The 26618-nt window shown below is 42.2% G+C and overlaps 2 protein-coding genes across 27 annotated transcripts in view; one reads left to right on the plus strand and one right to left on the minus strand.

Moving 5' to 3' along the window:
• Positions 1 to 26618, minus strand: part of cacna1aa (calcium voltage-gated channel subunit alpha1 Aa) — a 175654-nt gene that overhangs the window by 64809 nt on the left and 84227 nt on the right. For all 26 annotated transcript variants that reach the window (XM_090193918.1, XM_090193913.1, XM_090193928.1 and 23 more), the window contains 6 exons: positions 17902 to 18001; positions 17084 to 17244; positions 16765 to 16905; positions 16350 to 16551; positions 10304 to 10468; positions 8740 to 8850 (listed from right to left, as the gene is read on the minus strand). In XM_090193918.1, the coding sequence (XP_090050044.1) occupies positions 8740 to 8850; positions 10304 to 10468; positions 16350 to 16551; positions 16765 to 16905; positions 17084 to 17244; positions 17902 to 18001 (880 nt within the window). The remainder of the gene's footprint in view (positions 1 to 8739; positions 8851 to 10303; positions 10469 to 16349; positions 16552 to 16764; positions 16906 to 17083; positions 17245 to 17901; positions 18002 to 26618) is intronic.
• LOC110538722 (alkB homolog 7, RNA demethylase) overlaps positions 1 to 26618 on the plus strand; it is a 185925-nt gene that overhangs the window by 53298 nt on the left and 106009 nt on the right. The window lies entirely within an intron of this gene.

The following is a 26618-nucleotide window of genomic DNA, read 5'->3' on the forward strand; positions in this document are numbered from 1 at the left end:
GCATTAGGACAGAACCACATAAAACACCATACTCTCTATGCATTAGGACAGAACTAAATAAAACACCATACTCTCTGTGCATTAGGACAGAACTAAATAAAACACCATACTCTCTGTGCATTAGGACAGAACATACTCTCTGTGCATTAGGAAATAACTAAATAAAACACCATACTCTCTGTGCATTAGGACAGAACTAAATAAAACCCCATACTCTCTGTGCATTAGGACAGAACTAAATAAAACACCATACTCTCTGTGCATTAGGACAGAACATACTCTCTGTGCATTAGGACAGAAACACATAAAACACCATACTCTCTATGCATTAGGACAGAACTAAATAAAACATCATACTCTCTGTGCATTAGGACAGAACATACTCTCTGTGCATTAGGACAGAACTAAATAAAACATCATACTCTCTGTGCATTAGGACAGAACTAAATAAAACACCATACTCTCTGTGCATTAGAACAGAACATACTCTCTGTGCATTAGGACAGAACCACATAAAACACCATACTCTCTATGCATTACGACAGAACTAAATAAAACACCATATTCTCTGTGCATTAGGACAGAACTAATTAAAACACCATACTCTCTGTGCATTAGGACAGAACATACTCTCTGTGCATTAGGACAGAACTAAATAAAACACCATACTCTCTGTGCATTAGGACAGAACCACATAAAACACCATACTCTCTATGCATTAGGACAGAACTAAATAAAACACCATACTCTCTGTGCATTAGGAAATAACTAAATAAAACACCATATTCTCTGTGCATTAGGACAGAACTAATTAAAACACCATATTCTCTATGCATTAGGACAGAACTAATTAAAACACCATACTCTCTGTGCATTAGGACATAACTAAATAAAACACCATATTCTCTATGCATTAGGACAGAACCACATAAAACACCATACTCTCTGTGCATTAGGACAGAACCACATAAAACACCATACTCTCTGTGCATTAGGACAGAACTAAATAAAACACCATACTCTCTGTGCATTAGGACAGAACATACTCTCTGTGCATTAGGACAGAACTAAATAAAACACCATATTCTCTATGCATTAGGACAGAACTAATTAAAACACCATATTCTCTGTGCATTAGGACAGAACTAAATAAAACACCATATTCTCTGTGCATTAGGACAGAACTAAATAAAACACCATACTCTCTGTGCATTAGGACATAACTAATTAAAACACCATACTCTCTATGCATTAGGACAGAACTAAATAAAACACCATACTCTCTGTGCATTAGGAGAGAACCACATAAAACACCATACTCTCTATGCATTAGGACAGAACTAATTAAAACACCATACTCTCTGTGCATTAGGACAGAACATACTCTCTGTGCATTAGGACAGAACTATTTAAAACTCCATACTCTCTGTGCATTAGGACATAAATAATTAAAACACCATACTCTCTGTGCATTAGGACAGAACAAATTAAAACACCATACTCTGTGCATTAGGACAGAACTAATTAAAACACCATACTCTCTGTGCATTAGGACAGAACTAAATAAAACACCATATTCTCTGTGCATTAGGACAGAACTAAATAAAACACCATATTTTCTGTGCATTAGGACAGAACTAATTAAAACACCATACTCTCTGTGCATTAGGACAGAACTAATTAAAACATAATACTCTCTGTGCATTAGGACATAACTAAATAAAACATCATATTCTCTATGCATTAGGACAGAACTAATTAAAACACCATACTCTCTGTGCATTAGGACAGAACTAAATAAAACACCATATTCTCTGTGCATTAGGACAGAACTAATTAAAACACCATACTCTCTGTGCATTAGGACAGAACTAAATAAAACACCATATTCTCTGTGCATTAGGACAGAACTAATTAAAACACCATACTCTCTGTGCATTAGGACAGAACTAAATAAAACATCATATTCTCTGTGCATTAGGACAGAACTAATTAAAACACCATATTCTCTATGCATTAGGAAATAACTAAATAAAACACCATATTCTCTGTGCATTAGGAAATAACTAATTAAAACACCATACTCTCTGTGCATTAGGACAGAACATACTCTCTGTGCATTAGGACAGAACTATTTAAAACACCATACTCTCTGTGCATTAGGACATACATAATTAAAACACCATACTCTCTGTGCATTAGGACAGAACAAATTAAAACACCATACTATGTGCATTAGGACAGAACTAATTAAAACACCATACTCTCTGTGCATTAGGACAGAACTAAATAAAACACCATATTCTCTGTGCATTAGGACAGAACTAAATAAAACACCATATTCTCTGTGCATTAGGACAGAACTAATTAAAACACCATACTCTCTGTGCATTAGGACAGAACTAATTAAAACATCATACTCTCTGTGCATTAGGACAGAACTAATTAAAACACCATACTCTCTGTGCATTAGGACAGAACATACTCTCTGTGCATTAGGACAGAACTAAATAAAACACCATATTCTCTGTGCATTAGGAAATAACTAAATAAAACACCATATTCTCTATGCATTAGGACAGAACTAATTAAAACACCATACTCTCTGTGAATTAGGACAGAACTAATTAAAACACCATACTCTCTGTGCATTAGGACAGAACATACTCTCTGTGCATTAGGACAGAACTATTTAAAACACCATACTCTCTGTGCATTAGGACATAAATAATTAAAACACCATACTCTCTGTGCATTAGGACAGAACAAATTAAAACACCATACTCTGTGCATTAGGACAGAACTAATTAAAACACCATACTCTCTGTGCATTAGGACAGAACTAAATAAAACACCATACTCTCTGTGCATTAGGACAGAACATACTCTCTGTGCATTAGGACATAACTAAATAAAACACCATACTCTCTGTGCATTAGGACAGAACTAATTAAAACACCATACTCTCTGTGCATTAGGACAGAACCACATAAAACACCATACTCTCTGTGCATTAGGACAGAACTAATTAAAACACCATACTTTCTGTGCATTAGGACAGAACATACTCTCTGTGCATTAGGACATAACTAAATAAAACACCATACTCTCTGTGCATTAGGACAGAACTAATTAAAACACCATACTCTCTGTGCATTAGGACAGAACCACATAAAACACCATACTCTCTGTGCATTAGGACAGAACTAATTAAAACACCATACTCTCTGTGCATTAGGACAAAACATACTCTCTGTGCATTAGGACAGAACTATTTAAAACACCATACTCTCTTTGCATTACGACAGAAATAATTAAAACACCATACTCTCTGTGCATTAGGACAGAACTAATTAAAACACCATACTCTCTGTGTATTAGGACAGAACTAATTAAAACACCATACTCTCTGTGCATTAGGACAGAACTAAATAAAACACCATACTCTCTGTGCATTAGGACAGAACTAAATAAAACACCATACTCTCTGTGCATTAGGACAGAACTAATTAAAACACCATACTCTCTGTGCATTTTCACTAGGCATGTACAGTGGAGAGAACAAGTATTTGATACACTGCCGATTTTGCCGGTTTTCCTACTTACAAAGCATATAATGTTTATCATAGGTACACTTCAACTGTGAGAGACGGAATCTAAAACAAAAATCCAGTAAATTAAGAAATTCATTTGCATTTTATTGCATGACATAAGTATTTGATCACCTACCAACCAGTAAGAATTCCGGCTCTCAGAGAGCTGTTAGTTTTTTCTTTAAGAAGCCCTCCTGTTCTCCACTCATTACCTGTATTAACTGCACCTGTTTGAACTCGTTACCTGTATAAAAGACACCTGTCCACACACTCAATCAAACAGACTCCAACCTCTCCACAATGGCCAAGACCAGAGAGCTGTGTAAGGACATCAGGGATAAAATTGTAGACCTGCACAAGGCTGGGAAGGGCTACAGGACAATAGGCAAGCAGCTTGATGAGAAGGCAACAACTGTTGGCACAATTCTTAGAAAATGGAAGAAGTTCAAGATGACGGTCAATCACCCTCGGTCTGGGGCTCCATGCAAGATCTCACCTCGTGGGGCATCAATGATCATGAGGAAGGTGAGGGATCAGCCCAGAACTACACGGCAGGACCTGGTCAATGACCTGAAGAGAGCTGGGACCACAGTCTCAAAGAAAACCATTAGTAACACACTACGCCGTCATGGATTAAAATCCTGCAGCGCACGCAAGGTCCCCCTGCTCAAACCAGCGCATGTCCAGGTCCGTCTGAAGTGTCCCTATGACCATCTGGATGATCCAGAGGAGGAATGGAAGAAGGTCATGTGGTCTGATGAGACAAAAATGTAGCTTTTTGGTCTAAACTCCACTCACCGTGTTTGGATGAAGAAAAAGGATGAGCACAACCCCAAGAACAACATCCCAACCGTGAAGCATGGAGGTGGAAACATCATTCTTTGGGGATGCTTTACTGCAAAGGGGACTGGACGACTGCACCGTATTGAGGGGAGGATGGATGGGGCCCTGTATCGCAAAATCTTGGCCAACAACCTCCTTCCCTCAGTAAGAGCACTGAAGATGGGTCATGGCTGGATCTTCCAGCACGACCCAAAACACACAGCCAGGGCAACTAAGTAGTGGCTCCGTAAGAAGCATCTCAAGGTCCTGTAGTGGCCTAGCTAGTCTCCAGACCTAAACCCAATAGAAAATCTTTGAAGGGAGCTGAAAGTCCGTATTGCCCAGCGACAGCCCCGCTACCTGAAGGATCTGGAGAAGGTCTGTATGGAGGATTGGGCCAAAATCCCTGCTGCAGTGTGTGCAAACCTGGTCAAGAACTACAGGAAACGTATGATCTCTGTAATTGCAAACAAAGGTTTCTGTACCAAATATTAAGTTCTGCTTTTCCTATGTATCAAATACTTATGTCATGCAATAAAATGCTAATTTTCTGGATTTTTGTTTTAGATTCCGTCTCTCACAGTTGAAGTGTACCTATGATAAAAATTACAGACCTCTACATGCTTTGTAAGTAGGAACACCTGCAAAATCGACAGTGTTTCAAATACTTGTTCTCCCTACTGTATGTCTGTGTGTGTATTTATATGTGTTCGTATTTACCTGTGTGTGTCCTCTTTGTTCCTGTTCCACTAAATCTTTACCATCCCTAAAATCCCTGACTCTCCTTTTTATTAGTCTCTCTCTCTCTCTCTCTCTCTCTCTCTCTCTCTCTCTCTCTCTCTCTCTCTCTCTCTCTCTCTCTCTCCCTCTCTCTCTCCCTCTGCATGTTGGGAGTGTTTGGTGCATGCTGGGAATTGTATGAGCGAGTGCGAGTGTTGTCTGGAGTTTCCTTTTCTTGGTGGTTTGCCTTTTTCTATGCATGATTAATGTTATTAATGTTTTTATTTTTGTGGTAGTATTAAGTATATTGTATTATTCGGAATTGCCCTGGTTTTGGAGGGGATGGTGACCCACATGGGGACGTCGCCCCTGTCACTTCGGCACGGCTTTAGGTGTGTTACTGAAGCTACTGTCACGGTGGAGGAGTTTCTGGCCGCCGTAGGAGAGAAGGTAGGATACGAGAATGTTGCTTATGCGTCACGGATGAATAAAGCGGTGGTGGTTTTTCTTAAAGAAGAGTGTCTTGTAGATCGTATGGTTGAGTATGGCGTACTTCTTAAAGCTATGTTTATTCAAGTTACGCAGCTTTTTTCTCCGCCAACAAGGGTAACGATTTCAAATGTACCATCATTTATTCCCAATGAGCTATTGAAGCGCGAGTTATTGCGGTTTGGGAAGTTTGCAAGATCAATTAAGCATTGGGTTGCAAACACCCGGCTTTGAAACCGGTTATGTCTTTTAAAACACCCGGCTTTGAAACAGGTTATGTCATTTCAAACACCCGGCTTTGAAACAGGTTATGTCATTTCAAACACCCGGCTTTGAAACAGGTTATGTCATTTCAAACACCCGGCTTTGAAACAGGTTATGTCATTTCAAACACCCAGGTTTGAAACAGGTTATGTCATTTCAAACACCCGGCTTTGAAACATGTCTTTTCGGCGACAGGTGTTTATGTTTTTAGGCTCACCGGAGTCTGAAATTGGCACATCTGTTCTTACAGTGTCCCAGGTTGGTCGGGATGACTGACCTGATCACTAGCTGGTTCTCTGCTCTGGGAGAGGTTTTCTCTTCCCAACAGTTTATATTTAGGGCCAAAGTACAGGTTTAGTCGAAGGGGTGTAGTTCTCTTGCTTAATTTTGTGTCAGGGGCAGCTACAGTGCCTTGCGAAAGTATTCGGCCCCCTTGAACTTTGCGACCTTTTGCCACATTTCAGGCTTCAAACATAAAGATATAAAACTGTATTTTTTTGTGAAGAATCAACAACAAGTGGGACACAATCATGAAGTGGAACGACATTTATTGGATATTTCAAACTTTTTTAACAAATCAAAAACTGAAAAATTGGGCGTGCAAAATTATTCAGCCACTTTACTTTCAGTGCAGCAAACTCTCTCCAGAAGTTCAGTGAGGATCTCTGAATGATCCAATGTTGACCTAAATGACTAATGATGATAAATACAATCCACCTGTGTGTAATCAAGTCTCCGTATAAATGCACCTGCACTGTGATAGTCTCAGAGGTCCGTTAAAAGCGCAGAGAGCATCATGAAGAACAAGGAACACATCAGGCAGGTCCGAGATACTGTTGTGAAGAAGTTTAAAGCCGGATTTGGATACAAAAAGATTTCCCAAGCTTTAAACATCCCAAGGAGCACTGTGCAAGCGATAATATTGAAATGGAAGGAGTATCAGACCACTGCAAATCTACCAAGATCTGGCCGTCCCTCTAAACTTTCAGCTCATACAAGGAGAAGACTGATCAGAGATGCAGCCAAGAGGCCCATGATCACTCTGGATGAACTGCAGAGATCTACAGCTGATGTGGGAGACTCTGTCCATAGGACAACAATCAGTCATATATTGCACAAATCTGGCCTTTATGGAAGAGTGGCAAGAAGAAAGCCATTTCTTAAAGATATCCATAAAAAGTGTCGTTTAAAGTTTGCCACAAGCCACCTGGGAGACACACCAAACATGTGGAAGAAGGTGCTCTGGTCAGATGAAACCAAAATTGAACTTTTTGGCAACAATGCAAAACGTTATGTTTGGCGTAAAAGCAACACAGCTGAACACACCATCCCCACTGTCAAACATGGTGGTGGCAGCATCATGGTTTGGGCCTGCTTTTCTTCAGCAGGGACAGGGAAGATGGTTAAAATTGATGGGAAGATGGATGGAGCCAAATACAGGACCATTCTGGAAGAAAACCTGATGGAGTTTGCAAAAGACCTGAGACTGGGACGGAGATTTGCATTCCAACAAGACAATGATCCAAAACATAAAGCAAAATCTACAATGGAATGGTTCAAAAATAAACATATCCAGGTGTTAGAATGGCCAAGTCAAAGTCCAGACCTGAATCAAATCGAGAATCTGTGGAAAGAACTGAAAACTGCTGTTCACAAATGCTCTCCATCCAACCTCACTGAGCTCGAGCTGTTTTGCAAGGAGGAATGGGAAAAAAATTCAGTCTCTCGATGTGCAAAACTGATAGAGACATACCCCAAGCGACTTACAGCTGTAATCGCAGCAAAAGGTGGCGCTACAAAGTATTAACTTAAAGGGGCTGAATAATTTTGCACACCCAATTTTTCAGTTTTTGATTTGTTAAAAAAGTTTGAAATATCCAATAAATGTCGTTCCACTTCATGATTGTGTCCCACTTGTTGTTGATTCTTCACAAAAAAATACAGTTTTATATCTTTATGTTTGAAGCCTGAAATGTGGCAAAAGGTCTAAAAGTTCAAGGGGGCCGAATACTTTCGCAAGGCACTGTACATTAGCAATATGGAAGACACGAAAGAACAGTATTTGGGGACAGGGGTCTGCGGGTGTGGTGGGAATGCTGGAGGGGATGTTGGCAGCGAGACTGGGGGTTGAGTTTGCCTATTACAACAACATTGATCTGTTTATGAGTATATGGGGTATTCAGAGGCTGTTGTGTAGAGTTAGTGTGGAGGGATATTTGGTGTTGTGTTTTTAATTGATGTGTAACCACGGTTTTGTTTGAGTGTTTATTGTGTTGAGGGTTCCCAGACCCAATAAATGTTATTTAAATCTAAAAACATTCTCTCTCTCTCCCTCTTCCTCTCTCTCTCTTTCTCTCTCTCTCTTTCTCTCTCTCTTTTTATCTCTCTCTCGCTTCTCAAATTATTCCCCCTCTTCTCCATATATCTTCCCACCACTCTTCCTCAAACGGTCTCCTCTGTGCCTTTCTCCTCTCCTTCACTCTCCTCTCACCCATCCCTCCGCCTATAGCCATTTGTCTCTCTCAATACCCAGGTGACTGCTACAGTACACATAGGTTATTAACTAGGAAAAACAATATTAATCTCTATACATGTATACACATACTACCAGTAGATAGTAGATAGAGAGACAGATAGACAGATCATTAGATTCAATCTAGTTAGTTACATGTAGTTAGCTAGCTGATTAGTTACATTCTCAGATCGCTATAGGACTATACTTTGAGGGCAAGCTTTGGCATGTTAGATTGATAGATTGCTTAGTTAGTTAGTTATATGTAGTTAGTTAGCTAGTTAGTTACATCTAAAATGCATTCCTATCATCATTGGAAGACGTGTGTGTCACACTTACCAGCACTCCAAAGGCGATGATCTTGAGCACACACTCCATGGAGAACAGCGAGGTGAACACGATGTTCAGGTTGGCCAGCACAGCCTCGTAGGCCGGAGAGGCTCCGTCATACTACACACACACACACACACACACACACCCACATGCACACACACACACACACACCCACATGCACACACACATGCACAAATATTTGCACATGCATGCATTTACAAATATATGCACATAGACATACACAAGTACACAGAAATGCACAATAACACAAATACAGAGACAGAAATAAATGCATAAAAGAATATGACAAATATCATCCAAACACACACAGAGACACAGACAACCACAGACAGAAAGGAAGACACATCCAAACACACACAGACACAGACAACCACAGACAGAGAGGAAGACACATCCAAACACACACAGAGACACAGAAAACCACAGACAGAGAGGAAGACACATCCAAACACACACAGAGACACAGACAACCACAGACAGAGAGGAAGACACATCCAAACACACACAGACACAGACAACCACAGACAGAGAGGAAGACACATCCAAACACACACAGAGACACAGACAACCACAGACAGAGAGGAAGACACATCCAAACACACACAGACACAGACAACCACAGACAGAGAGGAAGACACATCCAAGCACACACAGACACAGACAAACACAGACAGAGAGGAAGACACATCCGAACACACACAGACACAGACAACCACAGACAGAGAGGAAGACACATCCAAACACACACAGACACAGACAACCACAGACAGAGAGGAAGACACATCCAAACACACACAGACACAGACAACCACAGACAGAGAGGAAGACACATCCAAACACACACAGAGACACAGACAACCACAGACAGAGAGGAAGACACATCCAAACACACACAGACACAGACAACCACAGACAGAGAGGAAGACACATCCAGACACAGACAAACACAGACAGAGAGGAAGACACATCCAAACACACACAGACACAGACAACCACAGACAGAGAGGAAGACACATCCAAACACACACAGACACAGACAACCACAGACAGAGAGGAAGACACATCCAAACACACACAGACACAGACAACCACAGACAGAGAGGAAGACACATCCAAACACACACAGACACAGACAACCACAGACAGAGAGGAAGACACATCCAAACACACACAGAGACACAGACAACCACAGACAGAGAGGAAGACACATCCAAACACACACAGAGACACAGACAACCACAGACAGAGAGGAAGACACATCCAAACACACACAGAGACACAGACAACCACAGACAGAGAGGAAGACACATCCAAACACACACAGAGACACAGACAACCACAGACAGAGAGGAAGACACATATGAAGACAGATAGAGACACTCACACAGGTTAGCACACACAGAGGCAGAAACATTAGTTAAATCAGATAGATAGATATATATATATATAGAGAGAGAGAGAGAGACTTCCATGTTAAGTTATATGTGTGTGAGTGAAGTGAGGGTATGTATATGAAGTGATATAATCAGGGTGTCCAGGCTTGTTGTACCTTCATCATAAGTACGATAGTATTGAGCGCGATCATAGCCATGATTGTATACTCGAATGGCGGCGACACCACAAACTCCCACATGCGGTACTGGCAGCTTTGCTTGTTCTTAGGCATGTGTCGCGTCAACGGTTTGGCATTAATGGCGAAGTCTATGCAGCCTCTCTGGAAACACACACATACACAGACAGACAACAATGGGTTAATATCTCACTGAAAGTGCTGTGGTCTACTATCCTGATCCTGCAAACCCACAGGATGTGTAGGCTTTTGTTCTAAAGATGAGAAGATATTCATTAACTCTTGGTAGGACCGTTATGACACGGTCTGAACCATGTCATCATATGTCATAACAGCTGATATAACTTGTCATAACCTGTCATAATATGGTCATAACACTGTCATGACCCACATATGTCACCTGTTGTGACATATATTTAATTATTTTATGGCTGGTTATGACACCTACATAAGAGTGTCAAAACCCACATTTCTTCCATTTGTTTGAGTTCCATTTGTTAGAAAGTTTGTAACGTAAGTCCTTTGTTGTTGTAATGAATTCTTTAGTCATGTTTTTTTGCCATCATATTTTAAATGTTTATTTTATTTTTTAAATTTGATTTCACCTTTATTTAACCAGATAGGCCAGTTGAGAACAAGTTCTCATTTACAATTGTGACCTGGCCAAGATAAAGCAAAGCAGTGCGACACAAACAACAACACAGAGTTAAACATGGAATAAACAAGCGTACAGTCAATAACACAGTCCAAAAGTCTATATACAGTGTGTGCAAATGGCGTGAGGAGGTAAAGCAATAAATAGGACATAGTAGCAAGTAACTACAATTTAACAAATTAACACTGGAGCGATAGATGTGCAGATGATGATGTGCAAGTACAAATACTGGTGCACAAAAGAGCAGAAAACTAAATAAAAACAATATGGGGATGAGGTAGGTAGATCGGATGGGCTATTTACAGATGGGCTACGTACAGCTGCAGCGATCGGTTAGCTGCTCAGATAGCTGATGTTTAAAGTTAGTGAGGGAAATATAAGTCTCCAGCTTCAGCGATTTTTGCAATTCGTTCCAGTCATTGGCAGCAGAGAACTGGAAAGAAAGGCGACCAAATGAGGTGTTGGCTTTGGGGATGACCAGTGAGATATACCTGCTGCTGCGCATGCTACGGGTGTGTGTTGTTATCGTGACCAGCGAGCTGAGATAAGGCGGAGCGTTGCCTAGCAAAGACTTATAGATGACCTGAAGCCAGTGGGTCTTGCGACAAATATGTAGCGAGGGCCAGCCAACGAGAGCAAACAGGTCGCAGTGGTGGGTGGTATATGGGGCTTTGGTGACAAAACGGATGGCACTGTGATAGACTGTATCCAGTTTGCTGAGTAGAGTGTTGGAGGCTATTTTGTAAATGACATCGCCGAAGTCAAGGATCAGTAGGATAGTCAGTTTTACTAGGGTATGTTTGGCGGCGTGAGTGAAGGAGGCTTTGTTGTGAAATAGAAAGCCGATTCGAGATTTAATTTTTGGATTTGAGATGTTTAATATGAGTCTGGAAGGAGAATTTAACAGTCTAGCCAGACACCTAGGTACCTGTAGTTGTCCAGATATTCTAGGTCAGAACCGTCCAGAGTAGTGATGCTGGTCGGCCAGGCGGATGGGGACAGTGAACGGTTGAAAAGCATGCATTTATTTTTACTAGAGTTAAAGAGTAGTTGGAGGCCATGGAAGGAGTGTTGTAATGGCATTGAAGCTCGTTTGGATGTTTGTTAGCACAGTGTCCAAAGAAGGGCCAAATGTATACAGAATGGTGTCGTCTGCGTAGAGGTGGATCAGGGAATCACCCGCAGCAAGAGCGACATCGTTGATGTATACAGAGAAAAGAGTCTGCCCGAGTATTGAACCCTGCGGTACTACCATAGAGACTGACAGAGGTCCATACAACAGCCCCTCTGATTTGTCTGTCTGATAAGTAGTTGGTGAACCAGGTGAGGCAGTCATTTGAGAAACCAAGGCTGTTGAGTCTGCCGATAAGAATACGGTGATTGACAGAGTCGAAAGCCTTAGCCAGGTCGATAAAGACAGCTGCACAGTACAATCTTTTATTGATGGCGGTTATGATATTGTTTAGTACCTTGAGCGTGGCTGAGGTGCACCCGTGACCAGCTCAGAAACCGGACTGCACAGCGGAGAAGGTACGGTGGGATTCGAAATGGTCTGTGATCTGTTTATTAACTTAGCTTTCGAAGACTTTAGAAAGGCAAGGCAGGATGGATATAGGTCTATAACAGTTTGGGTCTAGAGTGTCACCCCCTTTGAAGAAGGGGATGACCGCGGCAGCTTACCTATCTTTAGGGATCTCGGACAATACGAAAGAGAGGTTGAACAGACTGGTAATAGGGGTTGCAACAATGGCGGCAGATAATTTTAGAAAGAGAGGGTCCAGATTGTCTAGCCCAGCTGATTTGTACGGGTCCAGGTTTTGCAGCTCTTTCAGAACATCTCCTATCTGGATTTGGGTGAAGGAGAAGCTGGGGTGGCTTGGGCAAGTAGCTGCGGGGGGTGCAAAGCTTTTGGCCGGGGTTGCAGTAGCCAGAAGGAAATCATGGTCTCGATTATTGTGGATTTATCGGTGGTGACAGTTTTACCTAGCCTCAGAGCAGTGGGCAGCTGGGAGGAGATGCTCTTGTTCTCCATGGACTTTACAGTGTCCCAAAACCTTTTAGAGTTAGAGCTACAGGATGCAAATATCTGTTTGAAAAAGCTAGCCTTTGCTTTCCTGACTGACTGTGTGTATTGGTTCCTGATTTCCCTGAACAGTTGCATATCGCGGGGACTATTCGATGCTATTGCAGTCCGCCACAGGATAATGTCACGACTTCCACCGAAGTCGGCTCCTCTCCTTGTTCGGGCGGCGGTCGACGTCACCGGCTTTCTAGCGATCGCCGCTCCATTTGTCATTGATCCATTTGTTTTGTCTTGTTTTGCACACCTGGTTTTTATTTCCTAATCACACTGCATGTATTCATTCCTCTGTTCCCCCTCATGGCTTTGTGTGATATTGTTTGTGTTACGTGTCATGTTTGACTCACCAGACTGGTGTTCGTATATTCTGTGTTTTGTCACGAGGTGCGTTTATTTGTTTGAACATAATTATTTTGACTGTTTGCTCGTTTGGCACTTTTGCCAATTGGCTGAAGGTTTTGAAGCAGTGGCGTCCGTCTGTTGGTTTCTCCTGCCTCAATAAAGTGTGTGCCTGTTCACAACTCTCTGCTCTCCTGCACCAGACTCTACCAGTACGCACACACCTGACAGATAAATAACTTATGAACATCCTGTGTCACTTTACTAGGACTAAGAAAATACACTTTATGACACTGTCAATTAGCATTATGACCATCATAATCATATAAGCCAGATAGGCCTGTCAAGTACATGCCCTCAGTCAAAAAGAGGGTGTCTTGTCCTGATTCTGAAATCTGCTCCTGCATTCATCAACAGAGCATTGGCGTAGGTGCATGCCTGACATCAGCGTGTGCGCAATTATAATTATAATTTAACATGGTCAATTTAAAAACAATTATACAACATACTGTAAACATACTGTTGACACGTAGGCTGTGATGTAATCAGATGTTTTTCCTTGTGTGGTAGGTTTTGTGGGTTACGACACTCTTATATAGGTGTATATATCTCACAATATATGTCACAACAGGTCTACATATATGACCATATTACAAAAGGTTATGACCGTGTCATAATGTGTTATGTCGCTTGGTATCAAGTAAAGTGTTACCGAAGTTTCCCAATGGGCATGGACATCGATTCAACATCTATTCCACGGTGGTTCAACATCATTTCATTGAAATGACGTGGAAACAACATTGATTAAACCAGTGTGTGAAAATTTATGTTATTGTTACAACCAATGTGTTTCAGCAAATGCCTTCATCAGGCTTTTGTTCTAGTCTAGAACTATTTGAGACCTGCGGGACTAGGTTACACCACTGGGGGGCGTTGAACGCCGGCCATCTGTTCTTAAGGAGAGCATGCTAGTCACGGTCCCAACTGAGCGGTCCCAATCTCCCTTGGATGTTTTTGTCACACTCTTAGAAGCCTGGGGTTGTTACAAATAATAGCTACACATTTTTTTACAATTCCCAAGTGGCGCAGTGGTCTAAGACACTGCATCTCAGTGACAAAGGAGTCACTACAGACCCTGGTTCAATTCCAGGCTGCATCATAACCGGCTGTGATTGGGAATCCCATAGGGCGGTGCACAATTGGCCCAGCGTCACCCGGGTTAGGGTTTTTGCCGGGGTTGGCCGTCATTGTAAATAAGAATTTGTTCTTAACTGACTTGCCTAGTTAAATATATACAGTGCCTTGCAAAAGTATTCGGCCCCCTTGAACTTTGCGACCTTTTGCCACATTGCAGGCTTCAAACATAAAGATATAAAACTGTATTTTTTTGTGAAGAATCAACAACAAGTGGGACACAATCATGAAGTGGAACGACATTTATTGGATATTTTAAACTTTTTTAACAAATCAAAAACTTAAAAATTGGCCGTGCAAAATTATTCAGCCACTTTACTTTCAGTGCAGCAAACTCTTTCCAGAAGATCAGTGAGGATCTCTGAATGATCCAATGTTGACCTAAATGACTAATGATGATAAATACAATCCACCTGTGTGTAATCAAGTCTCCGTATAAATGCACCTGCACTGTGATAGTCTCAGAGGTCCGTTAAAAGCGCAGAGAGCATCATGAAGAACAAGGAACACACCAGGCAGGTCCGAGATACTGTTGTGAAGAAGTTTAAAGCCGGATTTGGATACAAAAAGATTTCCCAAGCTTTAAACATCCCAAGGAGCACTGTGCAAGCGATAATATTGAAATGGAAGGAGTATCAGACCACTCCAAATCTACCAAGACCTGGCCGTCCCTCTAAACTTTCAGCTCATACAAGGAGAAGACTGATCAGAGATGCAGCCAAGAGGCCCATGATCACTCTGGATGAACTGCAGAGATCTACAGCTGAGGTGGTAGACTCTGTCCATAGGACAACAATCAGTCGTATATTGCACAAATCTGGCCTTTATGGAAGAGTGGCAAGAAGAAAGCCATTTCTTAAAGATATCCATAAAAAGTGTTGTTTAAAGTTTGCCACAAGCCACCTGGGAGACACACCAAACATGTGGAAGAAGGTGCTCTGGTCAGATGAAACCAAAATTGAACTTTTTGGCAACAATGCAAAACGTTATGTTTGGCGTAAAAGCAACACAGCTCATCACCCTGAACACACCATCCCCACTGTCAAACATGGTGGTGGCAGCATCATGGTTTGGGCCTGCTTTTCTTCAGCAGGGACAGGGAAGATGGTTAAAATTGATGGGAAGATGGATGGAGCCAAATACAGGACCATTCTGGAAGAAAACCTGATGGAGTTTGCAAAAGACCTGAGACTGGGACGGAGATTTGTCTTCCAACAAGACAATGATCCAAAACATAAAGCAAAATCTACAATGGAATGGTTCAAAAATAAACATATCCAGGTGTTAGAATGGCCAAGTCAACCTCACTGAGCTCGAGCTGTTTTGCAAGGAGGAATGGGAAAAAAATTCAGTCTTTCGATGTGCAAAACTGATAGAGACATTCCCCAAGCGACTTACAGCTGTAATCGCAGCAAAAGGTGGCGCTACAAAGTATTAACTTAAGGGGGCTGAATAATTTTGCATGCCCAATTTTTCAGTTTTTGATTTGTTAAAAAAGTTTGAAATATCCAATAAATGTCGTTCCACTTCATGATTGTGTCCCACTTGTTGTTGATTCTTCACAAAAAAATACAGTTTTATATCTTTATGTTTGAAGCCTGAAATGTGGCAAAAGGTCGCAAAGTTCAAGGGGGCCGAATACTTTCGCAAGGCACTGTATATATTTTTAAATACAGTATCTTTGCCATCACTTTTTCATGTCATTCTTCTCCAACCTCTCTGCCTTCTCCCTTCCACTCCTGTCCCTCTCTTCTCACCTCGTTTTTCTCTAAACTGTAATCCTCCATCATCTTGTCTCCTTGCTCCTGGAAAGTGATGATGATGAGAGCTACGAAGATATTGACGAAGAAGAAGGGGAAGACCACGAAGTACACCACGTAAAAGATGGACATCTCCATCCGGTACCCCGGGCTCGGGCCCTGATTCTCATAGGTCGCATCCACTGAATGTTTCAGCACCCTGGTGGAAGGTAGAGAGGAGAGAGGGATGGTTAGGATGGGGGGGGTGGGGCGCTTGTGTTTGACTGTGTGTGTATGTGTGTGTGTGTTTGAGAGAGAGAGAGCGAGAGAGAGAGAAATCGTTTTTTTGTGTGTGTGCATGAACATATGTCTGTGTGTCTATCAGTCTGTGTGTGTGTGCGTGCACATGTGTGTGTGTCTGTCCTGTACTTACTGCGGCCACCCCTCTCCGGTAGAAACGGTGAAGAGGGTGAGCAGGGCCCAAAGCACGTTGTCGTAGTGGAAATCGTACTTCTTCCACTCCCGCTTCTGCGCCTTCACTTCATTATTCCGCTCATAGACTAGATATTCGCCCCTGGAACACACAACAGATTGTTCATACTTACACTGTGTGTGTGTGTGTGTGTGTGTGTGTGTGTGTGTGTGTGTGTGTGTGTGTGTGTGTGTGTGTGTGTGTGTGTGTGTGTGTGTGTGTGTGTGTCTACATCATGTGTCCATACAGTATGTGTGTCTTCATGAGTGTATCTCCTGACCTGCAATCGCGCTCAAACTCTTTGGACTCGTCAGTGCAGTAGAAGAATCTTCCTTTGAACAGCTGCACGGCCACCACAGCAAAAATAAACATGAAGAGCATGTAGACGATGAGGATGTTCAGGACGTTCTTCAGGGAGTTGACCACACAGTCAAACACAGCCTGGAGACACAGAGATACACAACAACACAGTCAGACACAGCCTGGAGACACAGAGATACACAACAACACAGTCAGACACAGCCTGGAGACACAGAGATACACAACAACACAGTCAGACACAGCCTGGAGACACAGAGATACACAACAACACAGTCAGACACAGCCTGGAGACACAGAGATACACAACAATACAGTCAGACACAACCTGGAGACACAGAGATACACAACAACACAGTCAGACACAGCCTGGAGACACAGAGATACACAGTCAAACAAAGCCACACAGCCTGGAGACACAGAGATACACAACAACACAGTCAGACACAGCCTGGAGATACAGAGATACACAACAACACAGTCAGACACAGCCTGGAGACACAGAGATACACAACAACACAGTCAGACACAGCCTGGAGACACAGAGATACACAACAATACAGTCAGACACAGCCTGGAGACACTGAGATACACAGTCAAACAAAGGCACACAGCCCATCTGTACGCGACTGGGGCAGATTTAAATAGAGGTTGACGATGAGACAAATAAGAGGTCCAACAGCCTGGACACTGTAAGGTCCTACCTGGGAGAAATGTTTATCAGAATGGTGGATGTGGTTGTTAACAGACAGTAATAAACGTGGTGAGAGTTCAACGAACCTTGAGCTTTGGAAGACGCTTGATAGTCTTCAGAGGTCGCAACACTCTCAGAACCCTCAGAGACTTGATTGTGCTGATGTCTTTCCCCTTACTGCTTCCCCTGTTTCACACACACACGCGCGCACACACACACACACACGCACACACACACACACACACGCACACACACACACACACACACACACACACACACACACACACACACACACACGCACAGACACACACACACACACACACACACACACACACACACACACACACACACACACACACACACACACACACACACACACACACACACACACACACACACACACACACAAACAGTCAGAGAGGGAGGGGGCGGCACATGGAGGAAGCTGGCGTAGCCCCTCTTGGTTCAAATAGAAGAGAGAAGAAGTAGTAGGAGAGCATTCCTAGAAGGTAGCTGCTGAGTTCGCTCACTGACAGGAACTCAGACAGGGTTAGTTGACAAAGCATGCTGTATTATGACAGACTACTTCTACAAGGGTAAGTCACACTGTACTTTCAGCTTTCTGTATGCTGTTACATGCTATATAAACATGGATTGTTCCATTCAAACTACTCTCAACAACTCCAGCACTGTGCAATGCATCATCCAACACTAAGCAAGGTGGCTGAACCCACGGACACATGCACTGAAAGACTGAAACAGTGCAGTCTACTCATGCTGCTTTGAAACCTATATTTTCCCATGCTGTATTGAAACCTAGTTCTCCATTGATAGCTCGAGGAATGGGGAACTTTTCTACACAGAGACACTAGCATTACCATTCCCCTCCCGAAGCTGGTTTCATAGCATAGCCCAAACAGCATGACATTGTGTCTTGGTCTTTGGCAAAGACAAACATATTGTGCAGGCATTTCTGGACTGAAATGCCAAGCCAAACCTCTTTCTTTTTTTAGAGGGGAGACTGTGGACATACTAACATGTGTGGGAGTGGACAGGATTCTCTCTGAGTATCTGGTCATAGAGAGAAGAGAGACTAGCCCTAGCACCTGGTTGGTGGAGGTAACCCTGTCCCAATTGCACATAAGATCTGAATGAATAACTAACTAACTGGCTAGATAACTAGGTGACTAGCTGAGAAACTAACAAACTAACTAACTTGCATCCCAGTGAGAAATTACTCCAGGTTTCTCCCTGGGTCTTCCCTACCCAGCCTCAGGGGGTAAAAGGTAAGCTGTGACCTCTCCAAGGTCAGGGGTCATGGTGGGGGATGCCTGAGGTCTTCTAGAACCTCCTGCTGCAGCTGCAGCTGTTACACCAGATGTAAGGCTACTTACTGGTGGCTGACTGTGTGTGTGTGTGTGTGTGTGTGTGTGTGTGTGTGTGTGTGTGTGTGTGTGTGTGTGTGTGTGTATGTGTGTGTGTTTACACATCTGTTTCTGCAGGTGTGTAGGTATGTGTGTGTGTTTACAAAATCTTCCTGCGATAGCGTGTGTGTGAGTGTTTGTTTGCATGGATGCGTATGTGTATGCCTGATCTCCATGAACAGTATTTCCTAGGACTCACTGCCTCTCTCCGCTGTCTCCATCTGCTCTCTAGCTCCAGCATGACCAGCCCCCAGTACCTGTTGCTATTACTGCTGCTGTATCTATCACACTTCCCCCTTCTCTTCACTTGATTCACTTGGTTCACCTATTACTCTGCGTCCTCTGCTCTCTTTATTCTCATTGTCTGTTCTGAGTCACTTACGATTTGCTTTAGACTTAGTTCAGACTCACACATGAACGATTCACATTTGATTCAGGTTGAATTCACTTGAGTCGTATGTTAGTCAGAGCTGTTCCACAGAGAAAGCAGGGTGAACGACAGAGAGAGAGAGAAAGAGAGAGAGATAAAGACACGTGGGCGACAGTGAGAGAGAAAGAGATAAAGACACGTGGGCGACAGTGAGAGAGAAAGAGATAAAGACACGTGGGCGACAGTGAGAGAGAAAGAGATAAAGACACGTGGGCGACAGTGAGAGAGAAAGAGATAAAGACACGTGGGCGACAGTGAGAGAGAAAGAGATAAAGACACGTGGGCGACAGTGAGAGAGAAAGAGATAAAGACACGTGGGCGACAGTGAGGACGGACAGATTTAAAAAAGAAAGAGAGGAAAGCCGTGTGATCGGAAAGACAAGCAGTCAGAGTGCAGCAGAAGAGAAAGAGAGGAAAGAGAACACAACTTTACCCGCTACTGCTCCTGTTGTTCCGGAACGGAGAGATCAGAGAGGGTCAGAGACAGGGAGAGAGAGAGAGAGAGAGAGAGAGAGAGATCAGAGAGAGAGAGAGAGACAGAGAGAGAGAATGAGAGAGAGAGAGACAGACAGAGAGGGAGAGAGAGAGAGAGAGAGAGAGAGACAGACAGAGAGGGAGAGAGAGAGAGAGAGAGAGAGAGAGAGGTAGGAAAAGAAAGAGACAGAGAAGGAGAGAAAACGGGACAAAGGGAAAAGGACGGGTTTGAAGGAGGAAAAACATCCATATGAGAGACAGAGAAACAGAAAAAAAGAGTGCAAGGCCTGCGTTTTGTTAGATCCCTCCCCTCTCACATACACACATATCTTCAACCTCCCCAACATACACACTCCTAGCTAACTGTCTGTTTGTCTGTCATATCTTCAACCTCCCCAGGATACACACTCCTAGCTACCTGTCTGTTTGTCTGGCATGGGAAGTTATATAATTCAATGCTAGTTTCGTGGCTAAACAATCTATGCCTTTATTGAAGCCCATTATCACACACACACACGCAAGCACGCATGCACGCACGCACACGCACACACACACACACACACACACACACACACACACACACACACACACACACACACACACACACACACACACACACACACACACACACACACAGAGAGAACTCATAACTGGGACACAGCACCAAACTAGTGCCACCATTGACGCTTAACATCAATGATGCTTTAACAATTCCATAGGGTCAACTGAGGGGAACATCCATGTTAGTAACCATAGTAACCAATATCAAACCACTTCCCTTTCAGTCATCTGATTGGTCCACTAGTGTAGACTTGTACCAGTTTCGGCCTATCAGTATCCTGCCTTGGGAAGGGCAATATGTTCAGGCACAGCGGTTCTTCTATTTATTTGAGAGGTATGAGGATGACGGCACGAGCCCAGATACCACCGATCATCAGGCCAGACACTAGATGCCAGAGTAATTAGATCAAAGTGGTGATACAGATCTCCAATGGGAGTACTCGTTCTATCTGCAATGCTGCTTGATTTCAACCAATTGAATAAGGGCACTATCTTTATCCGTTACAGTCTGCTTTGGCCCTGTGAGTTTCACTGTTATCTGACTGATCTATCAGCGTCTCTGTCTGTCTGTCTGACTAATCTATCACAATCTCTCTCTGTCTGTCTTGTTGTCTCTCTGACTGAACTATCAGAGTCTATGTTGGTCTGTCTGACTAATCTATCACAATCTCTCTCTGTCTGTCTTGCTGTCTCTCTGAATGCTCTATCAGAGTCTGTCTGTCTGTCTGTCTGTCTTGCTGTCTCTCTGACTAATCTATCAGAGTATCAGTCTATCTGACTAATCTATCAGAGTCTCTGTCTCTCTGACTAATCTATCAGAGTCTCTGTCTCTCTGACTAATCTATCAGAGTCTCTGTCTCTCTGACTAATCTATCAGAGTATCAGTCTATCTGACTAATCTATCAGAGTTTCAGTCTATCTGACTAATCTATCAGAGTCTCTGTCTCTCTGACTAATCTATCAGAGTCTCTGTCTCTCTGACTAATCTATCAGAGTATCAGTCTATCTGACTAATCTATCAGAGTATCAGTCTATCTGACTAATCTATCAGAGTCTCTGTCTCTCTGACTAATCTATCAGAGTTTCAGTCTATCTGACTAATCTATCAGAGTATCAGTCTATCAGAGTATCAGTCTATCTGACTAATCTATCAGAGTATCAGTCTATCTGACTAATCTATCAGAGTTTCAGTCTATCTGACTAATCTATCAGAGTCTCTGTCTCTCTGACTAATCTATCAGAGTCTCTGTCTCTCTGACTAATCTATCAGAGTATCAGTCTATCTGACTAATCTATCAGAGTTTCAGTCTATCTGACTAATCTATCAGAGTCTCTGTCTCTCTGACTAATCTATCAGAGTTTCAGTCTATCTGACTAATCTATCAGAGTATCAGTCTACCTGACGGATCTATCAGAGTATCAGTCTATCAGAGTATCAGTCTATCTGACTAATCTATCAGAGTTTCAGTCTATCTGACTAATCTATCAGAGTATCAGTCTACCTGACGGATCTATCAGAGTATCAGTCTATCAGAGTATCAGTCTATCTGACTAATCTATCAGAGTTTCAGTCTATCTGACTAATCTATCAGAGTCTCTGTCTCTCTGACTAATCTATCAGAGTATCAGTCTACCTGACGGATCTATCAGAGTATCAGTCTATCAGAGTATCAGTCTATCTGACTAATCTATCAGAGTATCAGTCTATCTGACTAATCTATCAGAGTCTCTGTCTCTCTGACTAATCTATCAGAGTATCAGTCTATCTGACTAATCTATCAGAGTCTCTGTCTCTCTGACTAATCTATCAGAGTTTCAGTCTATCTGACTAATCTATCAGAGTCTCTGTCTCTCTGACTAATCTATCAGAGTATCAGTCTATCTGACTAATCTATCAGAGTTTCAGTCTATCTGACTAATCTATCAGAGTTTCAGTCTATCTGACTAATCTATCAGAGTCTCTGTCTCTCTGACTAATCTATCAGAGTATCAGTCTATCTGACTAATCTATCAGAGTATCAGTCTATCTGACTAATCTATCAGAGTCTCTGTCTCTCTGACTAATCTATCAGAGTCTCTGTCTCTCTGACTAATCTATCAGAGTCTCTGTCTCTCTGACTAATCTATCAGAGTTTCAGTCTATCTGACTAATCTATCAGAGTATCAGTCTACCTGACGGATCTATCAGAGTATCAGTCTATCAGAGTATCAGTCTATCTGACTAATCTATCAGAGTTTCAGTCTATCTGACTAATCTATCAGAGTATCAGTCTACCTGACGGATCTATCAGAGTATCAGTCTATCAGAGTATCAGTCTATCTGACTAATCTATCAGAGTTTCAGTCTATTTTGACTAATCTATCAGAGTATCAGTTTACCTGACTGATCTATCAGAGTATCAGTCTATCTGACTAATCTATCAGTCTCTGTCTATCTGACTGATCTATCAGAGTCTCTGTCTCTGACTAATCTATCAGTCTCAGTCTCTGTCTATCTGACTAATCTATCAGAGTCTCTGTCTCTCTGACTAATCTATCAGAGTCTCTGTCTCTCTGACTAATCTATCAGAGTATCAGTCTATCTGACTAATCTATCAGAGTATCAGTCTATCTGACTAATCTATCAGAGTTTCAGTCTATCTGACTAATCTATCAGAGTCTCTGTCTCTCTGACTAATCTATCAGAGTTTCAGTCTATCTGACTAATCTATCAGAGTATCAGTCTACCTGACGGATCTATCAGAGTATCAGTCTATCAGAGTATCAGTCTATCTGACTAATCTATCAGAGTTTCAGTCTATCTGACTAATCTATCAGAGTATCAGTCTACCTGACGGATCTATCAGAGTATCAGTCTATCAGAGTATCAGTCTATCTGACTAATCTATCAGAGTTTCAGTCTATCTGACTAATCTATCAGAGTCTCTGTCTCTCTGACTAATCTATCAGAGTATCAGTCTACCTGACGGATCTATCAGAGTATCAGTCTATCAGAGTATCAGTCTATCTGACTAATCTATCAGAGTATCAGTCTATCTGACTAATCTATCAGAGTCTCTGTCTCTCTGACTAATCTATCAGAGTATCAGTCTATCTGACTAATCTATCAGAGTCTCTGTCTCTCTGACTAATCTATCAGAGTTTCAGTCTATCTGACTAATCTATCAGAGTCTCTGTCTCTCTGACTAATCTATCAGAGTATCAGTCTATCTGACTAATCTATCAGAGTTTCAGTCTATCTGACTAATCTATCAGAGTTTCAGTCTATCTGACTAATCTATCAGAGTCTCTGTCTCTCTGACTAATCTATCAGAGTATCAGTCTATCTGACTAATCTATCAGAGTATCAGTCTATCTGACTAATCTATCAGAGTCTCTGTCTCTCTGACTAATCTATCAGAGTCTCTGTCTCTCTGACTAATCTATCAGAGTCTCTGTCTCTCTGACTAATCTATCAGAGTTTCAGTCTATCAGAGTATCAGTCTATCTGACTAATCTATCAGAGTCTCTGTCTCTCTGACTAATCTATCAGAGTTTCAGTCTATCTGACTAATCTATCAGAGTATCAGTCTACCTGACGGATCTATCAGAGTATCAGTCTATCAGAGTATCAGTCTATCTGACTAATCTATCAGAGTTTCAGTCTATCTGACTAATCTATCAGAGTATCAGTCTACCTGACGGATCTATCAGAGTATCAGTCTATCAGAGTATCAGTCTATCTGACTAATCTATCAGAGTTTCAGTCTATTTTGACTAATCTATCAGAGTATCAGTTTACCTGACTGATCTATCAGAGTATCAGTCTATCTGACTAATCTATCAGTCTCTGTCTATCTGACTGATCTATCAGAGTCTCTGTCTCTGACTAATCTATCAGTCTCAGTCTCTGTCTATCTGACTAATCTATCAGAGTCTCTGTCTATCTGACTAATCTATCAGAGTCTCTGTCTATCTGACTAATCTATCAGTCTCTGTCTCTCTGACTAATATATCAGTCAGTCAGTCAGTCAGTCAGTCAGTCTGTCTGTCTGTCTGTCTGTCTGTCTGTCTGGACCTTTGTCAAACATTCCATTATACCTTAAGACTAAAAACGCAAGCCTAACACAGAAAGTGAAACACATGAACATACATATACACTCAGATAAACACATATATACAGTATGCAACACATACATACAGGAATATACACATACACATATATATATAGATGCAACACACATATATACATACAGAAAGACACATATATATATGCATGAAATACTCAAACACACACACACACACACACACACACACACACACACACTTGACAGTGGCACACACATACACACATAGCATTGCAGGATCAGGGTCAGTCCCACAGACAGGGGGTGCCACTGCCACCCTGGAGCACCGGCCACTCAGAGGAAGAGTATGAAGTTGTCCCCGGAAACTGATCTAGGATCATATTTGTTTTTACCAGCCTAACGGGCAAGGTTAGGATTTGTGGGAGGACAATCTGGTCTTAGATCTGTGGTTTGCAACTTCTACCTTGAGTGTCCAAATATTCCTACAAATCATCCTTTCCTTCATCTCCTTCACATGACTGCAGATGTGAAATGATTGGATAGGCAACTGTAATGATGCTAATGCTAGCTGGGCAATGCTAACATTCTGTGAACCTATCCAGTTGGAGATCAGGAAAACGGAGTGAGGAGGAGAAGGAGGAATGTAAAAGGGATTGGTGAACAGTTTGTTTCTCTCCACAGGAGCAGAGTAAAGGAGTGAGGGATGGAGTGAGGGATGGAGTGAGGGATGGAGGGAGGGAGGGAGGGGGGAAGGAGGGAGTATTCTGCAGGCACATCCAGGTATCTTTTTCTATCTTTCTCCCTTAAAGGAGAAGAAAACTTGCATGCCCACTGTAACGGTAATCTGTAACCCCTCTCTTTGGAGGGGAAGCAAAGGGTTAAGCAATGGGAGCTAGTGTTAGGGCCTAGGGAGTAAGGGTGGAAGAAAGGGACCTTCCCTGAGGAGGTATTAGACATACTTGGGAAGATACAAAGCGGAGTGATTTCTGTTTGCGAAACACACAACACCCCTATCAGCTAATGAATGATCCTATACTCTGAGCTATGATAGGTTCTTCATATGCATTACAGAAATGACTGTTAGTTATAGCCATTCCCATTCTTAGACGCATGTATATGGACCTCAAGTATGTATGCATGCCTATGTGCACATCATCCTCATACCCGTGCTTTCCTTTAGGGTTGGGCTTTCGATTCCATTTTGATTCAGTCAATTCAGATGATCCGTTGAAATGGAATGAATGGTTTTGAAAATATCCCAGTATTTTCTTTGAAGGGGTTCAACATTTCAAATTCAATTCCTGAATTGAGTGAATCAAAATGCCCTGGTCGCCATGTTTTTCCATTGTTCAATGATCCACCTGTATAAGGGGACTGGGTTAGGGTGGAAAGACTCACATCAATACTGTCAGAATAACTCAAGCACTATGTGTACAGGTAGCATGTACAATAATCAACTCACACGCCTTAACCAATGACTTTATATCATGCAACTATGTATAAATTCATTGTAAAATCATATCCTAGGTCTAAATCAACCAGCCTAGAAAAATCTTGGACACCATTTCAGGCGCCACGGTATACGATAAGAGGTCTGGATCATGAAAAAGCTCATAATTCTAGCACAGTCCAAAAACAACCCTTTTAAGCCTACCCAAATTGTAGCATCACACCCAACCCGACCCATTCCCTTTAGTTTGTTGATCTATCCTGTGTCGGTCCAGGTAGTCACATTAAGACTCAGCATCTCTTTTCAAGAGGGTCAATGTATCAATGTACTATTCCAAGAACTACACCTCTCTTCACTCAACCCCACCTGCCCCCACCCCCACTCCAGCCCTAACACC

Source organism: Oncorhynchus mykiss, chromosome 12 (assembly GCF_057628025.1).
Source record: "Oncorhynchus mykiss isolate SJ-2025 chromosome 12, ASM5762802v1, whole genome shotgun sequence".
Classification (NCBI taxonomy): domain Eukaryota; kingdom Metazoa; phylum Chordata; class Actinopteri; order Salmoniformes; family Salmonidae; genus Oncorhynchus; species Oncorhynchus mykiss.